This window comes from Rosa chinensis, chromosome 2, assembly GCF_002994745.2.
Source record: "Rosa chinensis cultivar Old Blush chromosome 2, RchiOBHm-V2, whole genome shotgun sequence".
Taxonomy (NCBI): Eukaryota; Viridiplantae; Streptophyta; class Magnoliopsida; order Rosales; family Rosaceae; genus Rosa; species Rosa chinensis.
In genome coordinates this window covers 32,925,092-32,950,096 of record NC_037089.1, presented here as the reverse complement: position 1 = coordinate 32,950,096, position 25,005 = coordinate 32,925,092, and the positions used below count along the sequence as shown (strand labels likewise).

The 25,005-nt window shown below is 48.3% G+C and overlaps 1 protein-coding gene across 2 annotated transcripts; it reads right to left on the bottom strand.

Moving 5' to 3' along the window:
• Nucleotides 1-14,250: 14,250 nt before the first annotated feature.
• On the bottom strand, nucleotides 14,251-16,101 carry LOC112186165. 2 transcript variants are annotated; one of them, XR_002930661.2, is made up of 4 exons: nucleotides 15,960-16,101; nucleotides 15,793-15,867; nucleotides 15,017-15,112; nucleotides 14,251-14,952 (listed from the first exon to the last, which is right to left on the bottom strand). XR_002930661.2 is itself a non-coding variant. In XM_040515758.1 (3 exons), exons 1-3 carry the CDS (start codon nucleotides 16,059-16,061, stop codon nucleotides 14,692-14,694), a joined length of 438 nt encoding a protein of 145 aa, XP_040371692.1. In that variant the 5' UTR covers nucleotides 16,062-16,095; the 3' UTR covers nucleotides 14,251-14,691. The 2 variants fall into 2 exon arrangements, 1 of the variants encoding a protein (XP_040371692.1); XM_040515758.1 differs by lacking the exon at nucleotides 15,017-15,112 and having other exon boundaries at nucleotides 15,960-16,095.
• Nucleotides 16,102-25,005: the final 8,904 nt, after the last annotated feature.

The following is a 25,005-nucleotide window of genomic DNA, read 5'->3' as shown; positions in this document are numbered from 1 at the left end:
GAAGCGTTTTCTTCCGCTAGACTTGCAAGAGCATAATTAGCGTCAGTGCGTTGTCAACCGTTGGTTTTACTGAGCAAACGCTTTATACCCTTTCGGGTGGGCCCCTGCTGGGCCCCCCAGGGAGTCCCCCACTCCCCGGCGAAGATAGACCTCCGGATGGTCGGCAAGTTGTTTGTTGAGGGGGAGCTGCACGGAGCAGAGGGTGTTAGGTAGCGAGCCCAATGTTTAGCACCCAGATGACGGGGGTCAACGTGCCTGATCAGGGCCGTCGTAGACTGTTGACTAGTCCCCGTGTTCCGTAGGGACGGTCTGACGGTAACGCCGCGTGGCGGTCGTTGTCAGAGAGGCGTAGCCTCGGGATAAGCGTTTTGGCGGATGTCCCCCCGCTAAATGTAGCAGGAAGCAGTGTCCGGCTGACGTGCCTGGCAGTATTTTGTTTGAACGATACTGCGTCTAAACAAAGCACGCAGTTTGCAAGATGAAAGTGGGTTCCGCCAGAGGTGTACAGCGGAAGATACCCAGCTTGCAGGACGGTATAGCGAGAAGTTCCGCTGGCGGGGTTTCGCTCAGCGGATACCTCATCACTCAGAAGATGACCAGTGAGAAGTTTCGGTGGCGGGATTTTGCTCAGCGGAGACTTCGGGCGGTATTGTGAAGTCGTCCCCGTGGTGGTTAACACGCATCGAACCCATAGAGGGTTAGCGTGCGTAGGCTTGTCTCCTAAGCCTGTCCGTCTTCTTGCATTTAATGACAGTAAATGTGGGTTTCGTAACCGAGGTGACGCCTCGGGTACTCCGGAGAGTGAGTAGAGGGTTACGACACGTGTACGGCTGGTATGTGATGTCGTTACGGAGCGGACGGCTTAGGACGCGTTGATGTTGACATAAAAGGGGGGGGGAACCTTGAGAGATTTCATCACTCTGAAAATTTGAAAACCCAGTCATCGTCTTCAAGCTCCGTTTGTCCGAGACCGAAGAAAGAGTTTGCCGAAGCCTGGGGATACAGTTCCTGGAGAGACGACGATCGCAGCCCCCTAAGATTACCGTGCACCACCGTGTCGTAGACTTCATCACCGAGGTTGGTACCTGGATTCCTCCTCTTTTATTTTTGTTTCAGTGGGTTTGCTATTTTCTGGTTCTTGTTTTTGTCTTTCTGGGATGATTGTCGGTTTTGTTGGGTGTGTTCTGAGGTGTAAAATGAGATTTTTTTTTTGGGGGGGGGGGGGGGGGGGGGGTTGAATTGTGGTTGGCAAAGCGTTGGTGCTTAGGGATTTAGATGGCCGAATCTGGGTTGAGTGCGTTTGTTCCTATTTTGGCATTTTCTGGGTTTTGTTCTTGATGTCCTTGGCTATAACTGATGTGAGAATAGGCTAGATCTGTGTTTGTGCTAACTGATGTGGGTTTTAGGGTTTGGGATGGCTAAAGTCATAGAGATTTCGAGCAGTGAGGATTCCGGGTCTGACGTGTCGTTCAACACGGCGGATAGGATTTTTATTGATTCGTTGCGTCCGTCTGCCCATGCAGGAACCTCACTGCCAGAACCGTTGGAAGTTGAGCCACTCCAGACCATCCCCTGGGAAGTAGCTATGGGTCGTGGTTCGCGTCCAGAGAGCTCAATGGCGGGTGAGGCCGCTGCTGCCAAAGCTAAGCGTGATGAGCGTTTGGCAAGCAACAGTGCTGCTAGCGGCTCCGCTGGAGAAGGAGAAGTAGCGGGGCAGAATGCTGAGTCGGCGTGGTTCCTCTCGGATGGCACCGCCGTCGACGAGGCAGGAGGGCGGATGGACGCCGCCGCCATTAACCGAATGAAGCAGACGTTTCGGTTGCCGGGCTCCGTAAAGTTGCGCCCGCCGACAGCGGATGAGAAGGCCTCGATTCTCCCGGCGGGACTTGCTGCCGTTCATGAGGCGATATTCCGCCAAGGAGTGACATTCCCGCTGGTGCTAAATCTCCAAATCCTGGTGTGCGAATTTGGCCTTGCGTTTGGTCAGATTTGCCCCAACATGTGGCGGTTGATGTTGGCCATGAACTCACTTTGGCGGTTGTCCGGGTGCGAGGGGCCTACTGTGGCGGAAGTGCTTCACTTCTATGAGCTGGTGTACGTGAAGTGCCGAGGTTGCAAAGGGCAAGTGAACTTGAGCCACGCGCAGGGAGCGCCCAAGCTGATCGAGAATCTAAGGGACTCGATGTCCTACTGGCGGGGACCTTCTGCGTCGCCACAGAGGGTTGGGAGTATCACGCCAGATCGAACGAGGAAGGGCCGACATTTAGGATTAAGTCGGAGTTCCAACCCATTCGAGGTTGGTAACCGGTTTCCGCTGAACGTAGTTGGCGGGTTTACGTATTTGCACTTGTATTGTCACTAACGATTACCGTTTTTGTGCAGCGGGACTGCGGTACACGCTAACGCGCGAAGAAGAGTGCCGCGTAGCGAGGATCAGAGGTTGCTGGCGGAACCGCAACTTGCTAGATTTCTGACTTCTGACCGGTTGGGAGTTGCTGGTCGACCAGCGGCTAACGCGTTCCATTGGTGAGAAATCTCCGCCAGACCGTTTTCTCCCTTTTTTTTTGTAAGTGTGAACTGGACTGACTAAAAATTTTTTTCCTTTGCTTTTTTTTTTTTTTAGAAACTCCGCCGGGTAATAAATCAAGTCGCGACGCTTTCGAAAAGGCCATGGACCGCGTGGAGATAGACGACTTTCTGGAGGCCACGTACGCCGAGGGGCTGGCGGCTCAGCAGACGCTGGTGAACCCCGAGACACTGGCACTGAGTCAGTCCGAGGTTCCTGTGGTGCTGCCTATGCCGCATCACTCCCATCTTGGTGAGGATGGTCTGCCGGTAGTGCAGACGGGGACCCAAGCGGCTGGCGGGGAGAGGGGAAGCGTTGCGGCTGGGCAACAGAAGGAGTGGATGCCTGCTCAGAGGCGTGGCCGCCAGTGAGGGTGACGAGGACCGCCGCCGGGAACCAAAGGGCGCTGGAGAGAAAACGCCGCAGGTTGATTCTCCTGACGAGGAAGAGGAAGAGGAGGTTGAGGTAATCGGGGCCCGCCGACAGAAGAAGGCTCGCCAAGCTCCTTCGAAAACTGTTGCGGTGGAGGGAGAGGCGCCCGCCGTTAGTGATCTGGACTCGTTTGCTGAGTATGCTGCGTTCATGACAGATGGTGAGCGGGAGTTCCTCTTCCATCTATGCGAACGGCTAGGGTTCGGCGGCCTAGCGGGTATCTCGCGCCCCACGGCAATTGACCAATCGCCCTTCAGCTCGGCGTTTGGTCAAATATCGGTGGGACTGCACGACATGTTCGTAGCGGCGTCGAAGCGGCCCCTGATTGAGGGGGAGCTCAGGGATGAAATCCAAGGTCTCCAGAGGGAGTTGGCGGAGGCGAAGGAGAAGCTGGCGGAGGCGGAGCGGGGGTTTGCCAAGGCGGAATGTGATTATGCCGACGTCCGCAGTAAGCTCAACGTAGCCATTGAGCGGGACTTGGAGAGGAATGAATATGTCTCCAAGTTGGAGCAAGACATCGTCCTGCTGCAGGAGCGGATAGCCGCCAAGGATAAAAAACTCATTATTGTGCAGCGGGAGTCCGCCGACAGAATGGCTGAAGTGAAGCGGCTGGGGGGTGAGGTTACCCGGCTGAGGGCTGAAGGGAGTACCGCTGCGGCCGCCGCCGTTGAGGCGTTCAAGCAGTCGGCGGAGTTTAAGAAGGCAATGACCGAGTCGGCGAAGGCTGGGGCCCGAGCAAATATAGACATGCTGAAGCGGAAGGGCGCCGTTGACTTCGCCAAAGCGTCACAGCCTAACGCGCCGCTGGCTGAGAGTATCCCGCCGGAGACAGACGTGCCTGCCCCAGCCGGAGGTGCCTGCTCGGGCAGCGGAGAAAGTGGCGCTCATCCGGCGGAAGGGTCCCAGCAGACTCCCCACCCCACCCCGTCGGAGGTGTCACGTGCTGGATTCCTGGAGGCACACACCCGGGCGGATGGTACCATGGAGACCCCCAGTCCGACGGCGCGAGGGTCTGACCAAGCGAGTCGATCGATCGTGCCGCCGCCCGCTGAAGCAGAAAATGTCGAAGGCAACCCCTGAAGCCGGCCGAGGCCGCTGGAGACTTTCCTAGTTTGTTTTTTTTTGGTTTTGTTTTGTGGCCGCTGAGTCACGACAGCTTGTAAAGAATATTGAAAGTGAAATAAATTTCTGAATTGGTTTGCCATGATGTGTTTGCAAGTGCTAGTGTTTTGGGTTATATATATTTCTTCTGTCGATCAATGAAACATTAAAGGAATTAAGATTGGTCCAAGTACACCACGTAGCGGACGAAGTCCACCGACGATAGCTGGCGTTGCCAGTTGCCCTCAGTGCTAGACTTGGTAACAATGGTTTGAATAATTCCTCGTTTCATTGATAGCTGACGGATCAGTGTACAAAAGTGGGGTAGTACCCGTTGGGTAGCTTCCCTTAGCTAAATATTTGAACAAAAATTTAGCTAAGTCAAGATGCTCTTGGGTAGCGGTTTGACTATTTGTAATAATACCGAAGGTGTTCAGTATTCCAAGGGTGGGTCGATGTGACGCCGTCTTTGTCCATTAAGTAGAAGGTGCCTGGGCTAACGACTTCCACAATTTTGTACGGGCCTTCCCATGTTGGGCGGAGTTTTGTTGGTGGCGGGATGACTTCCTTCATGACCGAGTCCCCCAATTGGAGGTTCCGGGCCTTGACCCTGGCGTTGTAGAAACGCGATACCCGTTGTTTGTTTTGTAAATTGTGTAAATGGGCCTTGTGTCTTTTTTCCTCTAGGAGGTCCCTGTCCAAGTTGACGCCGTTGCTGTTGGTCTCTGGGCAGTAGCCGTTGACCCTAGCGGTGGGCTGAGTTACCTCAATAGGAAGGACAGCTTCTGTGCCGAACATCATACAAAAAGGAGTTTCGCCGGTGGCGGTAGTTGGAGTTGTCCGGATGGCCCATAGGACCTCTGGAAGTTTTTCCGCCCACAAACCCTTGGCGTCGTCGAGCTTCTTTTTTAGCAGCTTCTTGATTATCTTGTTTGCTGCTTCGACCTGGCCGTTGGTTTGGGGATGGGCGACAGATGCAAAACTTAATTTGGTGCCCAGGTTGGCGGCAAATGAGATGAGTTCCTTATTGTTGAACTGTGTGCCGTTGTCTGTAATGATTGTATGTGGGACGCCATAACGGCAGTAGATATTCTTCCAAAGGAAGCGAATTACCTTTGCGGTAGTTATTGCCGTCTGTGGCTCCGCTTCTACCCACTTACTGTTGTAGTCGATAGCGACAATGATGTACTTGAACTGGTCCTTGGCGGTTTGGAACTTTCCCATCAAATCAAGGCCCCACGTGGAATGAATCCATGGGCCGATGATGACTGAGAGTGGTTCTGCCAGTGCGTGTGGGAGATCTGCAAAATGTTGGCATTTGTGGCAAGACCTCGAAATCCGCCAGGCGTCATCACCAAGCGTGGGCCAGAAGTAACCTTGTCGCATTGTGCGGTTAGCCAAGGATCTGGCGCCCGAGTGGTTTCCGCATTCCCCGCCATGGATTTCTGCTAGGACGACCTTTCCCTCCTCTGGGGTTAGACAGCGGAGGTTGGGATGGGTGAATCCCTGGCGGTAAAGCTTACCGTCCTGGATGTTGTAGCGGGTTGCCCTGCGCTTGAGCTGTCTTGCGTGGACTTTGTCTTCAGGCAATGTGCCGCTGTGCTTATATGCAATGATCTCGTCCATCCAGCTGGGATTGACCTGAATGTTGAAAATCTCCGCCAGGGTCTTTGTGATACTTGGCTTGTCTAGGTACTCCACCCTTGTGTCCGCTGGACTCTGATGTGGTTGGGCGGTTGCCAGTCTCGCCAGTGAATCAGCTTTAGCGTTCTTTTCCCTGGGGATTTGTGTGATGGTGTGAAATTTGAACTTTTTAGCAACGTTTTGACGTACCCCAAATATGCCGCTAACTGCTGGTCCTTAGCCTGGAAGCTGTCGTTGACTTGGTTAATGACTAGTTGCGAGTCGCTGAATATGTTGACGCTGTCAGCTCCTGAGTCAATGGCGAGGAGTAGACCGGCGACAAGTGCCTCGTATTCCGCCATATTGTTTGAAGCTTTGAAGTTGAATTTCAACGCGTACTCCGCGTTCAGTCCCCCGGGTCCTGTTAAGATGACTCCGGCGCCGCTGGCCTTGGCGCAAGCGGAGCCGTCCACGTGCAGGTTCCAATCTGACCGTAGGGGAGTTGCCTCCTCACCGTTTACTATTTCTGTTCCGGGCTCTGTTTGAGTACCGGGTTCCGGCTGACGCTCAGTAAGTTCAGCGATGAAGTCCGCCACTGCCTGGCCCTTCATGGCGGTTCTTGGCTTATACTCTATGTCGAATTCGCTGAGCTCAATGGCCCACTTACTGAGGCGCCCCGAGTGTTCAGGGTTCTGCATCACTTGCCTCAGCGGTTGATCGGTTAACACATGGATGGTGTGAGCCTGGAAGTACTGCCGGAGGCGTCTGGCGGCAACGATAAGTGCGAGGGCCAGTTGCTCCAACGGTGAATATCTTGTTTCTGCTCCGTTCATGCCTCTGCCGGCGTAGAATACTGGGAGCTCATCCTGGCCTTCCCGCCGGACAATGGCGCAACTTATCGCCGTTGCCGAGACCGCTAGATAGATGAACAGTGTTTCTCCCTGCACAGGGACAGAAAGGAGAGGGACTGCCGCCAGGTATTCCTTTAGGCCCTGGAACGCTGCCTGACACTCTGGGTTCCAGTCAATGACCTTCTTGTGAGTTGTTTTGAGTAGTTTGAAGAATGGGGCACACCTATCAGTGAGTCGAGAGATGAATCGAGAAAGGGCGGTTAACTTGCCCTGGAGGCACTGGACGTCCACCTTATACTCGGGGTTCACCAGGTTAAGGATGGCCTGTACCTTATCCGGGTTAGCCTCGATACCTCGCTCGCTGACGATGTAACCGAGAAATTTGCTAGCGGTGACTGCAAAGAAACATTTTTCTGGGTTGAGGCGCATATCATAGGCCAGGAGGATGGTTACTATGATCCTGAGGTTTGCCACATGCCCACTGGCCTTTATGCTCTTAACTAGCATGTCGTCCACGTAGACCTCGATGATTTTGCCCAGATGCTCAGCGAACATGGCGTTCATCAACCGCTAGTAAGTTGCACCGGCGTTCTTCAGACCGAAAGGCATGACATTGTAGCAATAGAGGCCTTTATCGGTGGTGAAGGTGGTGCATTCCTGGTCGCTGGGGTGCATCCTGATCTGATTGTATTCGGAGAAAGCGTCCATCATGCTGAGGAGCTCGTGTCCGGCAGTTGAATCGACTAACTGATCAATACGAGGTAGCGGGAAACTATCCTTTGGGCATGCCTTGTTGAGATTTTTGAAGTCGACGCACATCCGCCACTTGCCGCTGGGCTTTTTTACCATTACCAAATTTGAGATCCACTGGGGATAGATGACTTGGCGGATGAACCCAATGTCCCGTAGTTTGGCGACCTCCTCTCCGATTGCCCGGTATTTTTCCTCATCAAAGGCCCTCCGCTTCTGCTTGATAGGGTAAAAGGAGGGTTTGATGGTCAGCTTATGAGTGATAATTTCAGGGGAGATACCTGGCATGTCCGCGTAGGACCATGCAAAGACGGCGGCGTTGTCACGCAGGAATTGAGTGAGTTCTGCCTCCACCTCTGGATCTAGTTGGGCGCCTATGCGGACTGTCCGCTCAGGGTGTTCGTCTGAGATGCAGACAACCTTTAACGACGTGCCCGGGTTGACCGGCTCCTTCCTTACATATTTCTCCTCCTCATCCCTAGGATCCTCAAAGATGTTTGGTGGCGGTGCCTCGTTACCCACTGTCAGAATTTCATGGCGGCGCGCTGACCGCGTTATAGTCGTTGAATAACATTCTCGTGCCAGCTGCTGGCTTCCCCTCACACAGCCCGTGCCGTTGGGTATGGGGAACTTCATGAGAAGCATGTACCCGACAATGATGCACTTGAGCTTGTTAAGCGCTGGTCGACCAATGATGGCGTTGTATGAACTGACACAGTCGACGATAATGAACTCCGTATGCACCTCCGCCATGCACGGACTAGTGCCAATAACCAAGCGCATGTAATCCGACCCTAGCGGTTGTGTGACGTCACCGGAAAAGCTGAGCAGTGGCTCGTGATCCTAGAGTAGTTTTTTGTTTCGTTTGAGATGGTCGTAGCAACCGCTGAAGATAACGTTGACAGCGGATCCGCTATCCACTAAGATTCTCCCCACTGAGAATTTGCCAAGAATGGCATCGACCAAGAATGGGTCATCGTGGGGTAAATGCACTCCGCGTTCCTCCTCCTCTGAGAAGGTAATAGGTTCCCAACCTGATCTTGGGAGTTTGGCGGATCTTTCATAGCGGATGTTGCAGACTTCCTTCGGATGATTAGCGCGTGCATAGCGCTTTCTTGCCCTGTGGGACATGTTGGTGATTGGAGCACCGCCATCGATGGTGTTGATGCGGCCCAAGGTCTCGACGTTGGCAATTACTAGTGGTGGTTGGCGCACCCTGAACTGTTCCATCTTGCCGTCACGGTACAAGGTCTCAACGGCTGTTTTGAGAGCATTGCAGCTATTGGTATTGTGGCTGCTGTCCTCGTGGTATTTGCACCACTTGCCGGTGTTCCTGGGTTTACCCGTTTTTGGGTACTTTGGAGGGGGTGGCGGTGGAATATGATCCTTGCACTGATTATAGATATCTTCATATGAGGCCGTTAAAACCGTGAAAACTGCATACCGCTGCGAGGACTCAGCCTGCTTGTTGCGGTTATCTCCATGGGTTGGGCGGTTTCCCCTGTTGTAAGGCTGGTCCTTCTGCCGCTTGTTCTGGTGGTGGCCCTGCTGCCACTCCCTTTTCTTGTCAGTTGGTGGTGCTGGGGGGGTTTTGTTATCGGTTTCCTGGTGACTGGAGGACGGTTGTGTTGACTTTGTTGGCGTTGCTGGTGGTGGTGGGGTTTCTCCATATGTGATGAATTCCGCCTGGGCGTGAATGACCGCCTCACTCATGACGTGGTCATACGTCGCATTGGGATGACTGTAATTGAGGTGATAGAGGAACGGTCCCTTGAGAAGTCCCTTCCTGAAGGCCGCTGATGCCATAGTTTTGTCTAGGTCGCGGCACTGAGACGCTGCCGCCCGCCACATTATGACGAAGGCCTTCAGTGATTCGTCCTCCCCCTGCTTAACGCTGAACAGCTGACTTGTGTTGTGATGCCCGGCGGACAATAAGATGGAACGAGAGAGGAAAGCGTGTGATAGTGCATGGAATGAGCCGACAGAACCTGGCGGACATTCAAAGAACCAGTTCATTGCCTCGCCATCCAGTGTTTCGCTGAACAAATGGCATAAGGTGGCGTCGTCGAAACCCTTGTTGTTGGTGACCTTCTTGAAGGTGTCCATGTGGACGAAGGGATCGAACATTCCGCCGTAGTGCGGCATCTTTGGGGTTTTTGCATATGCTGGTCTGACAGCCTGCAGAATTGCAGCGGAAAAGGGCCCGGGTCTGGAAGTGAAGAGCGGATTCCGAGTTGGCGCTGGGACGCCCGACTCCGCCCGAATCAATCTCTGCTCCAGTTGGTGCATCCTTTCCAATAGCTGGGCGGTCGCCTCGTCGGCGGAATCGGTCTGAATAATCCGCTGGGCTGGCCTGCACCTCGGCACAGGCTGATTACCCTCTGTCCTCGCCCTGGTTTCTGAGCGGTTGGTGTGCGGGAGTGATTCCGCCTCCTGCTCTAACATTAGCTGAGGTATGGGCGGTGGTCCCATTCCCAACAACTCAGGTGGGTTCAGCGGTACCTGCATTTGTACGACCGGCCCTGGTACCAATGTTCCGGTGCTGGGTCGACTACGCCTGGTGCTACGTGACTGCTCACTCTGTGCCCGGCGGTCGGTGGCCGCCAGCGTCTTCTTTAGTTCCTCAAAACGTGTCATTAGTGTAGCCACCTGCCTTTGGGCTTCAGCCTTTTCCCTGCGCTCCTCCTCACGTTCTCTGTTTGCCTTGTGAAGATCCGCCAGTGCTAGCTCGTACATGGTGACGAGATCTTGGCCTGATGGGCGGATGCTGCCTGGATTTGCCTCACCGCCGGGGTTGGCCGGGGTTGTGAATAGTGCGCGGTTAACGCCGATCGCGGGGTCGGAGGGTTGGGGAATGGCGGGCTGTTCTGCCTGCTCCTCAGCGTTTCCCCCGCTATCGTTAGTCATGGTGATTGTAGCGGGATGACCTTCTGTTCAAGGATTCCCACAGACGGCGCCAATGTTGATATCTGAAAGTCCAGCGGTAGCGGGACCCTAGCTAACGTTGATCCGATGGGCGGATCGGTACTCGTGTTGTTCTCGAAGCTCCCGTTATCTGTCAAGTGAAATACAACGGACGTCAGAGGGAGACCGCGCCGGGCGGTCTTCTGCTCTCCGATGCCTAAGTTAGTCAATGTACTTGTATTGACAGAGTAACAGTAGATGAGTATTGAATGCGTAATCAATGAGGAGAGAGGAGAGAACCTTTTATAGGTGAGGAAGAGGTTGATCTTCTCTTTGTTTTCGATGTGGGACTGATATGCTTCAGTTCCCAGTTTCAGAAGCCTCTGATGCCATCTTGGCGTGGCGCGTGGCGGCGCGTCAACGGTGATCTGGAGATGGTCCGACGCTGAGGCTGTAGCCTGCCTGGCGGTGTGTCTGCGTGTCATTCCTTTAGTTGGAATTAGTACCTTCGGCGGTACAATGAGCGTGGCCCATTATAGCTAATTATGTTTGCAAATGTACATGTATGTACATCATCAGTCCATGGATTCACTCTACTTGAGGCCTCAACCTAGTTGGCAAGTTACCAACCGCTAAAGGGTAGTTCAAGTATATCATTGTTGCCATCAATTACAACAGCAAATGGATAGAGGCGGAACCGCTGGCCGCAATAACTACCACCAAGGTAACTCACTTCCTCTAGAAGAACATCTATTGCCGCTACGGTGTCCCCCAAACAATCATTACAGACAACAGAGCACAGTTCAACAACAAGGAGATCATATCTTTCAATGCTAACCTGGGCACCAAGATGAGCTTTGCATCTGTGGCCCACCCCCAAACCAAAGGACAAGTTAAGGAGGCAAACAAGATAATCAAGAAACTGCTCAAGAAGAAACTTGATGATGCCAAGGGTTTATGGGCGGAGAAGCTACCAGAAGTTCTGTGGGCCATCCAGACAACCCGAACATCTGCTAACGGTGAAACACCGTTTTGTATGATGTTCGGGACTGAGGCCGTCCTACCCATCGAAGTCACCTAACCTACCGCTCGGTTTGAGGGCTACCGCTTTGAGACCAACGACTAAGGCATCAACCTTGATACGGATCTCTTTGAGGAAAAGGGCCACAAGGCCTATTTGCACAACTTACAAAACAAATAGCAGGTATCGCGTTTATACAACGCCAGAGTCAAAGCCCAGAACCTCCAAGTTGGGGACTGGGTTATGAAAGAAGTTATTCCACAGCCAACGGCACTCCGTCCCACTTGGGAAGGACCATACAAAATAGTAAAGGTCATCAACCCCAGCACTTTCTACTTAATGGACAAGGACGGCCTCACAACGACCCATCCTTGGAATACCGAACACCTCCGGTATTACTACAAGTAAATGTCATGCCGATACCCATGAGCATCTTGACTTAGTTGAAGTTTTGTACCATATTTAGCTAAGGGAAGCTACCCAACGGGTACTCTCCCTCTTTTGTAAACGTTGATCTCTCAGCTATCAATGAAACGAGGAATTATTCTAACCATTGTTCTCCATAGCACAAGTTAACTGGAAGCGCCAACAACAATTAGCATACAACGTCCGCTACATTGTGCACTTGGAACAATTTTAATTTCTTTAATGTTTCATTGATTAACAAAAGCACAAGTCAAAGCTCTAGCAGTATATTAACATTCAAACAACACAATCATGTTATCAGCAACAATCCCACACTTGGCAAAATTTCAGAGACAAATAACGATACTTCATATATTTAGGTTGGGACTCCTCAACCATAATTGTTGTCCGAATACAAATACAAAAAATTGGGGCCTCAGCGGAAACACAAGAAAGAGAAGAGCTAAAGAAGCTAGGGCATTGTCTTCACGGGTTCTGTGGGGCAGCGGTAGCATTTTCATCGTCACCATGCGTCGGTTGGATGACCATGTGAGTTGTCTAAATAGACCCAGGAGTGGTGGGGCTTGGCGTCACCATGATACCATCCACGAGTGCGTGGGCCGCCAGGAACTCGGATCAGGACACTTCAGACTAGGTAGGCGGTGGAGTCTACTGAGAACCATCCGTAGGACCACGGCCGCTCTCGCCACTACCAGAGTGCACACCTTTAGTTTGATGAACTGTAGGCCTACCTGCCGGCAAGGGCGGCTGGCTCGACGTCCTGGCAGGCCAAGGCACCTTGTCCCAGTTGATGACACCGTTCTGGTTCAGCATTTCGAAGTTGGTAGCAGCACCAGCCTTTGCCGCCTCTGTTAGAATATCTTTAAACTCTAGAAACTGCTTGTAGGTCTCAATGGCAGCGGCATCAACACGGGTCCTCTCCACTCCCTGTCGGTCAACCTTGCCTTCCAGCTTTTTCAGCTCCGCCGTCTTGGCGGCAACCTCGCGGTGAAGATTCTTGACACGCCAGCCCTTGGAACCCACTTGCTCCTACAGTAGAGCCATATCGCACTCTAGCTACACCACCCTGTTGTTCCGCTCCATATTCTGGTTGATGGCAACATCATCTTCCCCCCATATCCACCAAGTCACAATCGGCCTTGGACAGAAGGCGCTCGGTGTCAGCCAGCTTCTTCGACGTCTCCTTCAACTCCTTCCGGAGACCTACAACTTCCTCCCTTAGTTGCTGCTCAATGGGAGATAACTTCAATGCCTCTAAGAACAGCTCATGAAGCCTAACAGACAGATGGCCAAAGGTTGAGCTAAACGGTGATCGTTGTACGGCCGTCGAGCACACTGTCCCTTCCATGTCGCCGAACCCGAGCCGCTCGCATAAGTGGAAAAGAAATTCCCGCTCAGGATCCGTCAAGAACTCGGTGTAAGCGGCAAACGAGTCCAGCCCACTCGTCGGTACTTCCCCGCCAGCGGCCACCGTCACCGTTTGAGGACCTTGCTTAGCCATCTTTTGCTGGCGGACCCCAATCAACACCGCATCCTCCACCTCCTCACCTTCAACTGGGTCATTTTGTCGCTGTTTCTTCTGCAGAGGACCCTGAGTAGTGCCCATGATACTGGCCCTCAGTGACCCATGTGGCTCCAAACCCGTAATGGTAACGAGCTCCTTCGTCTGCACAACCCTCTCCCTCTGGGATCCACATTGCTGGGCGAGCACTCTTTCCTTGGTCCTCTCGAGACCAACATTGACATCGCTCCCACCGACAGCCCCATGCTCAGCGCCAGACTCGAGCTGCATGACAGTCTAGCCTGCAACAGCGAGATGGGAATGATGGGGCACAAGCATCATTACCTCAACCTCCAACTGGCTTAGCGCCTGAGTTTGAGGGTCAACGACTGTCTACTTCTCGTTCAGCCCGGCGGCGTACATACCCTCAAGGAAGTTCTGCAGTTCTGCTCGGTCCATGGCTTTATCAAATGCCTCGTGACTTGCGTTGTTGCCTGGAAAATGATCTACATAAGTAACCAAGGAAACAAGTTAGCGTCAGGACGTCTAATCAAGACATAGGTTCGCGTACGACGCTTACCAGGCAGACGGGTTAGCTTCAAGTCGGCCAGCAGCTCCCAATCGGTCAGCAAACATAGATTGAGCGGGTTGCGGTTCCGCCAGCACCCCTTAATCCTCTCTATGAGGCACTGCTCCTCGAGCGTTAACTTAAAACACAAACCCGCTAGTAGAATTGACGCTTTCTCCCCCCTTGTCGGCGGACTTAACTTCACCACGCCAGGGAGGTGAACACCCGCTTGCTGAAACTGAAAAAAAAAAAATCACGAGTCCAGAAATGATATGGTGATGGTCTTTTAAATCAGAAAAATCAAGAGCCCCTATTGGTGCGCAATTATACGCTTGTATAAGCTGTTGCGAGACCAAAAAAAGAAAAGAAAAGGCAAGCAAATGTGGATAATTGCATTCAAGATTTTGGTTGTTTTTGAATAAATTCAAACGGCAAGCAAAGAAGATATATTGCTAGTCAAAGTTTGACCAATTTAAACGTCAAAGATGGATACACTATCATGCAATATAGTTGGAGATAAACACATCTCATTCAAATTTAAAATTACAAGTATGGGGAGGCTGGTAGCTATCCGATCAGCAAGTACACTACTATATAAAGGAAGTGGTGTGAAGAGAAGAGGGGGGAGGAAGAAATCAGCAAGCAAAAGCTAAAGCTCTGCCGAACAGAGTGTGAAAAAAGAAGCAACAATTAATTGTTGAAGTTCTGCAGAGATAAAGAGTGACGACAAGCCAAGTTGCAGGGGAGAAGCCCAGGTATACACCATGTCATGCTATTCTTGTCTTCTTTGACAGAGAACTAAAAAGCTTGCTTCAAACAAAAGGAGGGTTGTTCATGAACAACCCATATCCTTTTGAAAACAACCATGGTCGTTCATGAACGGCCAAACTCCATTGGGATCTCCTCCTGCATTAAGACTAATATGGTCGTTCATGAACGTCCGACGTCTTAATACAATCCTGGCTGCTGCAAATTCCAACATTGGAACATAGTGTCAGTAATGGTCGAGTTCCGATCACTCTCCACATTCACCCTCTTTGAAAAACAGAAATACCCGCCACAACTAAAGAGCCTCCCAGCTTTTTGTCTCCCATCTAGTATGATAAACCACCACCTCCAAAGCAAACCATACCAAGTACCAATCACATCGAGCAAAACGATTGAAGCCTCACCCTTGTTTTTTTTTTGTCTTCGATTCTTCTCTGTAACCTGTAAACAAAAAGGAAATGAAAGACAAACTTAAAGCAAAGCTACGGACATAAAAGAATATTACCTCAGAGACTCTATACTCGCTTTGTTAACAGGGATGATCGAGGTGTCCTTTTGCTAAATGAGTACAAAAGCAGCGGTGGAGGAGACAAAATTAAGCCTGGATACAAAAGCACAGAAGTCTTAAAATAAATTGTTAATTTAAAGTCGTGGTGATTTAATTAACAGGAAAGACAAAGTGCAACAAGGTTAATTGTTTTGGAGAATGCTTTGAATTAAAACGGTGGTGAAGTGGTGGTGGACAGAGGTGAAATTTAAAGCAATTGCTTTGTCTCTAAGACTGTTGCTGCAGATGTCAAGCAAACAAGCTTATGATGAATAGCTTTACATATATTTAAGCTTGTCATAACGTGCTGCAAGTCAAAGCTTTCAATATATCTAATTGAACAAAAGTGCTGCAAGTTGGTTTTGAATACAAGTCAAACCAAGAATGCCTAGCTACGTGCTCATCTCTCAATCAAAGGAAAGCATGCAAAAATCAATACTCAATCAAAAGAAAGAAGATGACAAAAAATTGTGGCAAGAGTCTTCAAATATATAACAATTGCAAACGGTGGTCAAATGGGTCTAATGATCAAGAAGACAAAAGATCAAGCTTAATTATTCAAGTATGCGAACATGTGGGTAGAAGCAAAGTGTAATTAACCAAATTGCTTTGCTTCCTGGAATTAATACAAAGGATGGTGGCAAATCTAATACTCAATCTGAGGAGGTGGTACATGGTCAACAAAGGAAGAAAAGTATATTTGATAAATTGTGGCATTCACAGAAGGGTCGTACCAGAAGAAGAGTCGCACCAACTTTTCGTTCCTGCACACTGACTAATTGCTCAAGTGCTAAAATGGGAAATTGAACCTGCAGCAGCAAAGAAACAAATTTGGAATCTTAGTGGGTGTTTCAGTTGATCGAAATCCATTGAGAAGAAATAAGAAATACGGAGGCTTTACCCAGTTCGTAGTTGCAGCATTACGGACATGCAACCCTCTATTTATGCAGAGCCAGGCTTCAGGTTTCCCTCTCCAAGACGAAGCGCAAGAGTTAGCTTCCATCTCCAATACGATCTCCACTGGCTTGAGGCAACGACAAAAGATCCCACTTTTCTGATGTGAGGATAGAATTCATCAATTTAGTCTCATGGATGGAGTGGACCATTTCAATTGGGCCTAACGCATAATAAAGCTAAAGGCCTGGAAAATGGGTGTCCAAATCATTCAGGCCTGACCCAGCATGGAGCTAAAGGCCCAGAAATACTGAAGAAATACAAACCACCTTTTAAACCTGTTTACCTCATTGTTCGGGCCTGGCTAAATTCGTTTGTCAACAAAACAAAAGCCCATTCACACGGCCCAGTACAAATTTCAACACATCGGGTGCCCAAATTAAATTCGGGTGTCTACAGAAGAAATACATCCGATGGATTCGAAAGTAAATATAGATGTACATCCGTTGACACAAAAATTCTCCCAACACCAGAAATACAAACTCAAGAACTACAACGGTTTGATCCCTCCTCGAGGGTATGTAGGCAATCTAGCGACCCACTAGATGCAACCGCAAGTCCAAACAAAATCTCTGACTCCCTGGTTCATCCAATCCGAATCCCTGACCTCATCAGTCAAATTATGCCAAACACCAGGAAACGTCACAGCTTTTCCAAATAAAATCCATGACTCCCTGGTTCATCCAATCCGAATCCCTGATCTTATCAATCAAATTCGGCCAAACACCAGGAAACGTCACAACCTTTCCAAACAAATCGAATCTCTGGTTCACTTACACCAAATTCGTCCAAACACTTCCTATTCTAAAAAGCAATACCTTCCAATGCATCATTCACCCATTGGAAATCTTGAACTACGAGTGGCTTGATCCCTCTCCAAGGGTACGTAGGCAACCCATTCAAATATCCGGGTGCAGCAGCAAAAACAAACAAACAAACACACATCCACAATTGGTTTCTTCATAAATAGAATCAAAGGGTGTTTCCCTGTAACAAGGGATTGTAATTAAAAGACACATTCTGTCTTAAATGGGTCGAACCCGAAATAATTAAAACTCTATTCCTCTAATGAATACGAGTGAAATTATGTTTGGTGATATTTTCGCTCACTGTGTGCAATTTTTCCTCAACACCGCTTTAGACGGTTAACAGCCGACACAGTCATCAGACAGCCAGCCTCGTTAACCGGCGCACCATCACGAAGGACCCAGGCCGATTCTATTTCTTCACCACCGACATCTTCCCCATCAGCTAAACCGCTAGCCGCACTATTGCTAGCTAGCCTCTCCTCTCGCAGCTTACGGGCGGCAGTTTCCTTCCTTATCATCGAACTTTCTAGACACCTACCGCGAGCCATAGCTATTTCCCAGGGTATGGTTTGTAGTGGTTCGATGTCTAGAGGTTCTGGCAGTGAGATTTTTGCAGTGGCAGACGGATGCAACGAGTCAATAAATATCCTATCTGAACTGCTGAGCGACATGTTAGACTCAGAATCCTCATTGCTCAAGATCTCTATAACTCTAGCCATCGCAAACACCCTAAAACCCAAGTCAGTCAGTTCCAAAAGGATCTAAGCTATCCTTATGATAGATTTCAACTAAGAACACCAAGAACAACCATACTCAGAAAAGCCAAAGAACAACCAAAACAAGAACACAGCATATATACCCAAAAACCAGATTTGACCATCTAGCAAATCCATAAAATTCAACCATCTGCCACAAACATCTAAAACAATCCCCAAAACCCTTCCACACCCTCAGACGCACCATAGAATGGTGATAGTTACTTCGAAGAACAAAAGTATCAAGTCACATAAACAACAAGCAACCAAATAAACATGGGGCTCAGATTACCAACTTGAAATATGGGAACTCTGCGCTTGGAGGTGTTTTTCTTCACTTCGGCGAATCTCTTTCTTCCAAAGACAACGCCCTCACTCAACTTGCAGAACGTACTCCTCAACTCTCAGAGAACAAAGCTTGAAGACAACAAGTTAGGTTTCAAGTGCAGAAAATGTCAAAACCCCCTGGTTTCCCTCTCTTTTATCAACATGAACCAGATCCAGGCCGTCCGTTGAAAAACGACATCACACGAGAACTATACACGTGCCCCACGATCGCACCCACTATCTGGATTAACCGGGTGTTTCCTTAGTTACAAAATTGATATTTACTCACATTAATGGCGAAGAGACCGGCGTGCTGAGAAGACATACACCCACACACCAACCCAATGCATGACAGCCACGTGTCAGGAGCTGTCAGATGAAGCGTCTATCTGAAGTAACCAAAAAAAAGTAGGCATACCAATCGACAAGAGACAGTCTCCGCTAAACGCAACACCGCTAGTGGAACTGCTCCTATCTCCTCTGGAAAGCGAGACAGTATTCGCTAAGCCCAACACCGCTAGCGGAACGTCTTCCTTTCATCTTGCAAGCGAGACAGTGTCCGCTAAGAGCAACACCGCTAGCAGAACATCTCCCCTTCATCTTGCAAGTGAGATAGTCTTACTGCTCTCTCTCATCTGACAAGCGAGACAGTCTCCGTTAAGTGCAACACCGCTAGTGGAACGTTTCCCTTTCATCTTACGAGTGAGACAGTCTCCACTAAGCGCAAAACCGCTAGTAGACCTCCATCTCACGAGCAAGAAGGTCCCCGTCACACTTCTTACCTCTTACTCTCAGTGGAGGACTTCCGCCAGCGGCTATTCCCAAGGCAATGCCTCATACGGACAAAGATCGCCACGCGACATTACAGTCAAGCATGATCCTCTGGGACAAGTCAGGGGATATGTCAACATAGTCTTCGACTGCCCTGATCAGGCACGTTGACCCCTGCCACTCAGGTATCAAGGATTGGGCTCGCTACCCAACACCTTCTGCTCTGCGCAACTCCCCTCATCAAACAATATACTGGCCAAATAGAGATCTATCTTAGCCGCGGAGTAGGGGACTCCCTGGGCCTAGCAGGGGCCCACCTGAAAGGGTATAAAGCATTTGCTCAGAAAAAATCCATGGTTAACAACACACTGACTCTAATTATGCTTTCGTAAGTCTAGCAGAAGTTGCTTCAAACCGCTAGGCAACTCTCTAACCAAGACTGGGGACTTGGGGGACTTGTACTTACATGAGCATTTGCCACGCATAATTAGCTATAATGAGCCACCTCATACTACCGCCCGCAGTACCAACAACCATTAACGGTGTGACCTACGGAAACACAGCCAAACAGGCTATCACCTGACCCCCGGCTCACCCCCAGATCACCGCTGATACGCCGCGCCAAGATCACCTAGCTGAAGCATCAGAAGCTAGGAACTGAAGCATATCAGTTCCACATCAAAAACAAGGAAGAGGTCAGCCTCTTCCCCACCTATAAAAGATTCACTTCTCTCTCCTCATTAATTACGCATTTACTACTTACCTAACGTTATTCTACCAATATAAATACATTGACTAACTTAGGCAATGGAGAAGAGAATACCGCTAACTGCGATCTCCCTCTAACGCCCTTGGTATTTCATTTGATAGATAGTGGAAGCCATAAGAACATCATAAGTAGCGGTCCGCCCACCGGATCAGCGTTAACCAGGGATTTAACTACCGCCTAATCTCAAACATTAACACCTGGGCATCACGATACCCAGCTTGGGGATCGTCGGTGTTGACCCTACCTCGTTCACTATGACAGTTGCTCAAGTGTGCCACCATGTGCAAGATAGCATGATCGGTAATCCCAATCTCATCAAGAGTGCGAGCAAGGTCCCCGGCCACCTCATCACAAGAATGCTGAGACCCTTTGCTTGTAGAATACTACTATACTCTCTTCCCCATAAGGATCCACGGATACTCCTACTGGGGGACTCCCGAGACGGAGCTGAGAGGCAGTCCTTTTTCTTTGACCACCACCAACCCCATCAGTACATGCACAAGTTCCAATATCTCGGGATCCATCCCCCTCACCTGGCTACACACCAACTGCCATCTCAGCCACCTGAACACCCACACTACTTTCACCATTGCCACGCTCACCAACATCCGGTTGATCTCCAGCATTTATCACCACAGCTTCTGGGTCAACGGACTGGCTAGTCACTTCACCCTCCTTACTGTCGACAATGACAAGCTCTTGTGACTTGGTTTCTTCAATATCGGCACCCAGAACGCCCTCCAGTTGCTCTAACACAACATCCTCCGCCAAACGAATTCATCCTTGCGTTAGCATGGCTCTACCGCCTCTTCAAACAACTCTTCTATAGAGACCTCTACCTCAACTGGAGGTGGCACATGCTGCCCCATCCCAACATCACCACGGAAAACTTGCCCAACACCAAGAGGCCTTTCCTCTACTCAGACTAGGGGGACTGCCTTCTCTCCTCCACTCAAATTTCAGGGGACTGCCTCCCCTCGTCCGCTAGAGCTCGGGGTACTGCCTTCCCTCCTCCATTCGAACTCTGGGGGACTTCCTCCTCTACTCCACTTAGGCTCAGGGGAAATGTCTCACCTTGCTCGTCTGGTCTCAAGGATCTTGTCTCACCTGCCAAACATGCTCACCCTGAATCGAGGTACCTTCAACAGCTACCAGTGCCTCTTTAGCATCAACCGCTCGATTGTTGAGAAACTCCAAAACCCTATTGGGAAACCTATCATATATATCTTGAGGCAACTACAGGACCACCTGATGATAGGTATCGTAAACCTCTTTTGTTTACAAATTCACATTCGCCCGCCTGACCACCTCAAAATCACAAACCAACTCCTTAATGATGGCATCAGAGTCAACATCGGCACAGGGAGCATCGCTCTTGCTAGCAGTCTCGTTCGACATGTTAGCTTCAAAAAAAAAAGAAGGTTAGAAAATGTGATATTGGCAGAACATCAACTACAAAACAAAAACCCAAGGACACCTCCCCAATTGCCACCTTTTGTATATCGTCGGCCTACACAAGCGATAGAACCCCCTCTTCCCCAAAGGGAATTTGCACAACACCCTCATGATGCGCTTCCGCTCAATCAGGCTAAGGTTATAGTCTTGCCTCACTAAGACAAAAACATCGCTATTAGCACACACCCATGTCATAATATAATTACACCAAAGACATGATCACATACTCACCAATAGGCTGAAACTGAGTAGGGCTCGACGAACCATATCTAGGTTCAGCCAGAGGCCACCAATGAGACAAGGCTTCCCCTCTATCGAGTGTAAATATTGGAGGGCAGGTCCTCAATGATAACGTGACGCACGTGTATCTTTCACAGTTTCAATTGGTTGATGTGAAGGCCATGTTAGGCTCATAAATTCATAGATTTAGGTTGAAAGATTTTAATGGTATGCATGGCCTTATTCATGTATCATGGTCAATTATTTTGGAAAAAATTGCATAAACTTAAGGCAATCATGCATGTAAAATCTTCTTCTCATAAACCGAGTCACACTAAATTCCAAAGTCTCTAATTAATGTTCTGTCTTCTATCATGTCTATATGATGAAGACTAATGTGATTAATATAAGAGGCTTTTATATTAATCCAAACTATTATATAACAATACCACGTAGTAATTAAAGATTACAAAGTAAGGAGGGTGAATTTCACACTCTCCGTTTTACAATCCATACTCATTGTTTTATTTTTCTAATATATTAAATTTTGTCATTTGTATTGTAGATTGTAAAAATGTGATGTTGAGGTACTAAATAAAAAAGGAAACATGGAATGTAGATGGTAAAATGGAGAGTGTAAATTTCAATCCCCTAAAATTATTACTCATAATATGTTATCAACAATTTTAACAGATGAAATGTCTCTCATCCTACTTTGAAAGTATGATTGGTTTCTCAATCAATCATCTTAGTGTCTAAAGTTCTGAACTTTATAATTTTCCAATCAAAGAAGTCCTCTACCTTGGATGTACTACTAAGGAAGAACTAGCAATGACTAACTCTATAGTCTATTATGAAAATAATTATATTTTTATTTCTTAATATACATGTATATGTTAAAAGAAAAACATATTATGTGTCATCGTCAAAGTAACTGACGAAGAGGGAATCAAGAAATCAGTGATTACCAATCAATCAGCATAAAAGATAGATCAATCAGCATTTAATATCATCATTGCAATCAATATTTCTGTTGTAATTTCTTCCCTATATAAAGGGACTATGAAATGAAATGAGTAGACCAATTCCAATCCATTTTTACTTTTACACGTTATCAACACGCTCAGAGCAAATAGCCAAGAAAAAAAAAACTCAAACCCTAAGAAGAAAAAGTTTTTCTTCTTTTCTGCCGCAGATCAAAAAAAAAAAAAAATATCGTGCAGCAGCCTCCACGGCCATCCCTCCGCTCGCACAGCCCAGCCTCAGCTCCCTTCCACAGAACGGCCAGCCAATTGCTCTCCACACCCAACCTAGAGCACCGCAAATCATCGTCCAGACCGGCTACCCGATCCTCCTTCGGACAGCAGCAGCGCGCATCTACCTTGCAGCCCAGCATGTGCGCATCTGCCTGCACGTTCTCCAAGCGGCGCCGTCCTTCATCAGACCCAGATCGGATTCATCGCTGTTCATCAGCCTAGCCTCGCCTCGCAGCACCCTTGCATCCCCGTCTGCAGCCCAGTCGCAGATCGTCTTGCAGCAGCCCGCCTCCACTGCATAACCCATCTGCCACAGCGCCTCCTAACCCGCGACCTGCAACAACCCAGCACCTTTGCAGCCTCCAGCAGCCAACGCTCCTAAACCAGAAGGAAGGAAAGCCGGAGAAAAAAAAAGGGGCAACTCGGGCCGAAGTAAGGACCCGGCCCAGAAAGAAAAAAAGGCCCTGAACAAAAAAAAAAAAAAAAAAAAAAAAAAAAGGGAGTAGGCCCTGCAGGCCCAGAAACGAAAAAAAACAGAAGGCCCAGAGAACAGAAGATCCAAAAAAAAAAAAAAAAACTTGACCCAAAGTAAAGGGGCCAGTCCAGAGAGCAGACCCGACCCAGACTGAAAAAAAAAAAAAACAAAACAAAACAGGCCTTGAGGCCCAGAGAAAAAGAGAAAAAAAACAAGGCTCAAAAGAGAGAGGAAGCGGCCCAGTTTTTCTCAAGCATACAAACATCGCACGCATGCATCAACACGCGCGTGCGTTATGATTGTTTTTCTCGAAACCAAGTATGTTCTCTTTTATTTTCATACTATGGTATATTTAATTATTTATAATTAGAATTTTTATTTTTATTTTTGAGCATGCTATTTTATTGCTTGTTATATATGTGATATATATTCGTGGAATCTAAAGCATGTGAATTTTATTTCTATTTTCTATTTTTTTTAAGCATGCCTTGTTTTTATGTTTTATATAATTACCTTTAAGCATGATTATATATGGTTTATTTGTGAAATTTTAAGCATGTTTTTATTTTTATTTACGCTTATATAAATTATGCCTACGCATGCTTTGTATTATGCTATTGTTTTATTTTACGCATACTATATTATTGCTATTATTATGTGTAGTATATCATTTGTTGTATATTTGTGCAATTTGAGCATGCCATGTAATTTATTTTTATATGCTATATTTAAATGTGCTATGATTATTTTTAATGCAACATATCAATACCGTTTGGCCATGATAATGAAAATTCATGCGCATTATACACACACTTACTGTGACAAATTATTTTCACATAGCATAGAAAAAAATGTGACCATTACGAATCTTGGTCTTGAAATCTAATTCATATTTTGGAAAATAATTCACGTGGATGTCTTTATGACTGCGTAATTTATATCTTCTCTCTTGTTTATGTAGATGGCTTATCCAACTCGACCTGAATTTGACATTTTGGACTCAGAAGGACTTGAGTACCACCGTTGGGTTTCCGATGTAGAAACTGTCTTTGTGGCAAAAGACTACACTGCCACCATCCAAACTCCCACTGACCCAAAAGACGATGGATCGTCTAATAAGGTGAAAGCAAATGCCTTAATGTTTCTGAGGCGACATATTGATCCTAGCTTACGCTGGGAATACCTTCAGTTGAAGACACCCAAAGAACTGTGGGATGCCTTTAAGGGACGTTTTGGGAACATTCATGACACCTTGCTCCCAGAACTAACCGTTCAGTGGAATGAAATCCGCTTGCTTGACTACAAAAAGGTCAATGACTTCAACAAGGACATGTTGCGCCTAAAGGCACGTCTAAATTTTTGTGGAAAGGAACTCACAGAAGATGATATGATCCAGAAGACTCTTTCCACTTTTCCTACTTCAGCAATTATACTAGCAAACCAGTATAGGCTGGAGTATGATAACAAAAGAATCACGAATTTCAACAAGCTGATCAACCTACTGCAAGTGGCTGAGAGGCATAATGAGGTTCTTTTGAACAACAATGCAAGGCCCGTTGGGACAAAGAAAATTCCTGAGGCTAATTATGGCAAAGTCAAAGGTGGAAAGAACCCCAATGAAAAGAGGGTTGGACGTGCTGATCCCTACCCACGTGGCACCAATGCACCACGTGGCAAGGGACGTGGGGGTCGTGGTATGGGCCGTGGAGGCCCTCCCAATGTATGGCGTAGAGATAGTGGTGCTGGCCCTAGTGGTCATGGAAACAAGGTGCAAAGGGCACCCAAGAACCCTTCAGTCAAACCTAGTAGAGTTGGTAATGAACCATGCTATAGATGTGGAGTCATGGGGCACTGGTACAAGAATTTCCAAGCAAGTAACCTGGTTGCAGCCACTTACAAGAGGTATAGGGAGTCTAAAGAACAAGAGGCTCACTATATGGAAGAAGGAGGCCATGACCCAGACGTCAACCTCACATTTGCAGACTTCAATGGCAACAAGGAACTTGCTCAGTCAATGGATGCTTCAGATTTTGACTGATCTGCTTTATTTATTTTATTTTCCAAAACAGTTGTGAAGGCATAATGCCTCATTTTTAATTAGACTATTACGTAGTCTTAAAGTTTATTTCAATAATTGTTTGAATTAGATTTCTGAAC

Coding starts and splice junctions, on each gene's coding strand:
- LOC112186165 (XM_040515758.1), bottom strand. CDS start 16,061: ATGGAAGCTAACTCTTGCGCTTCGTCTTGGAGAGGGAAACCTGAAGCC. Junction 15,868..15,959: donor ATGCTGCAACTACGAACTGG/GTAAAGCCTCCG, acceptor TTGCTGCTGCAG/GTTCAATTTCCCATTTTAGC. Junction 14,953..15,792: donor TTGGTGCGACTCTTCTTCTG/GTACGACCCTTC, acceptor TTTTGTTTACAG/GTTACAGAGAAGAATCGAAG.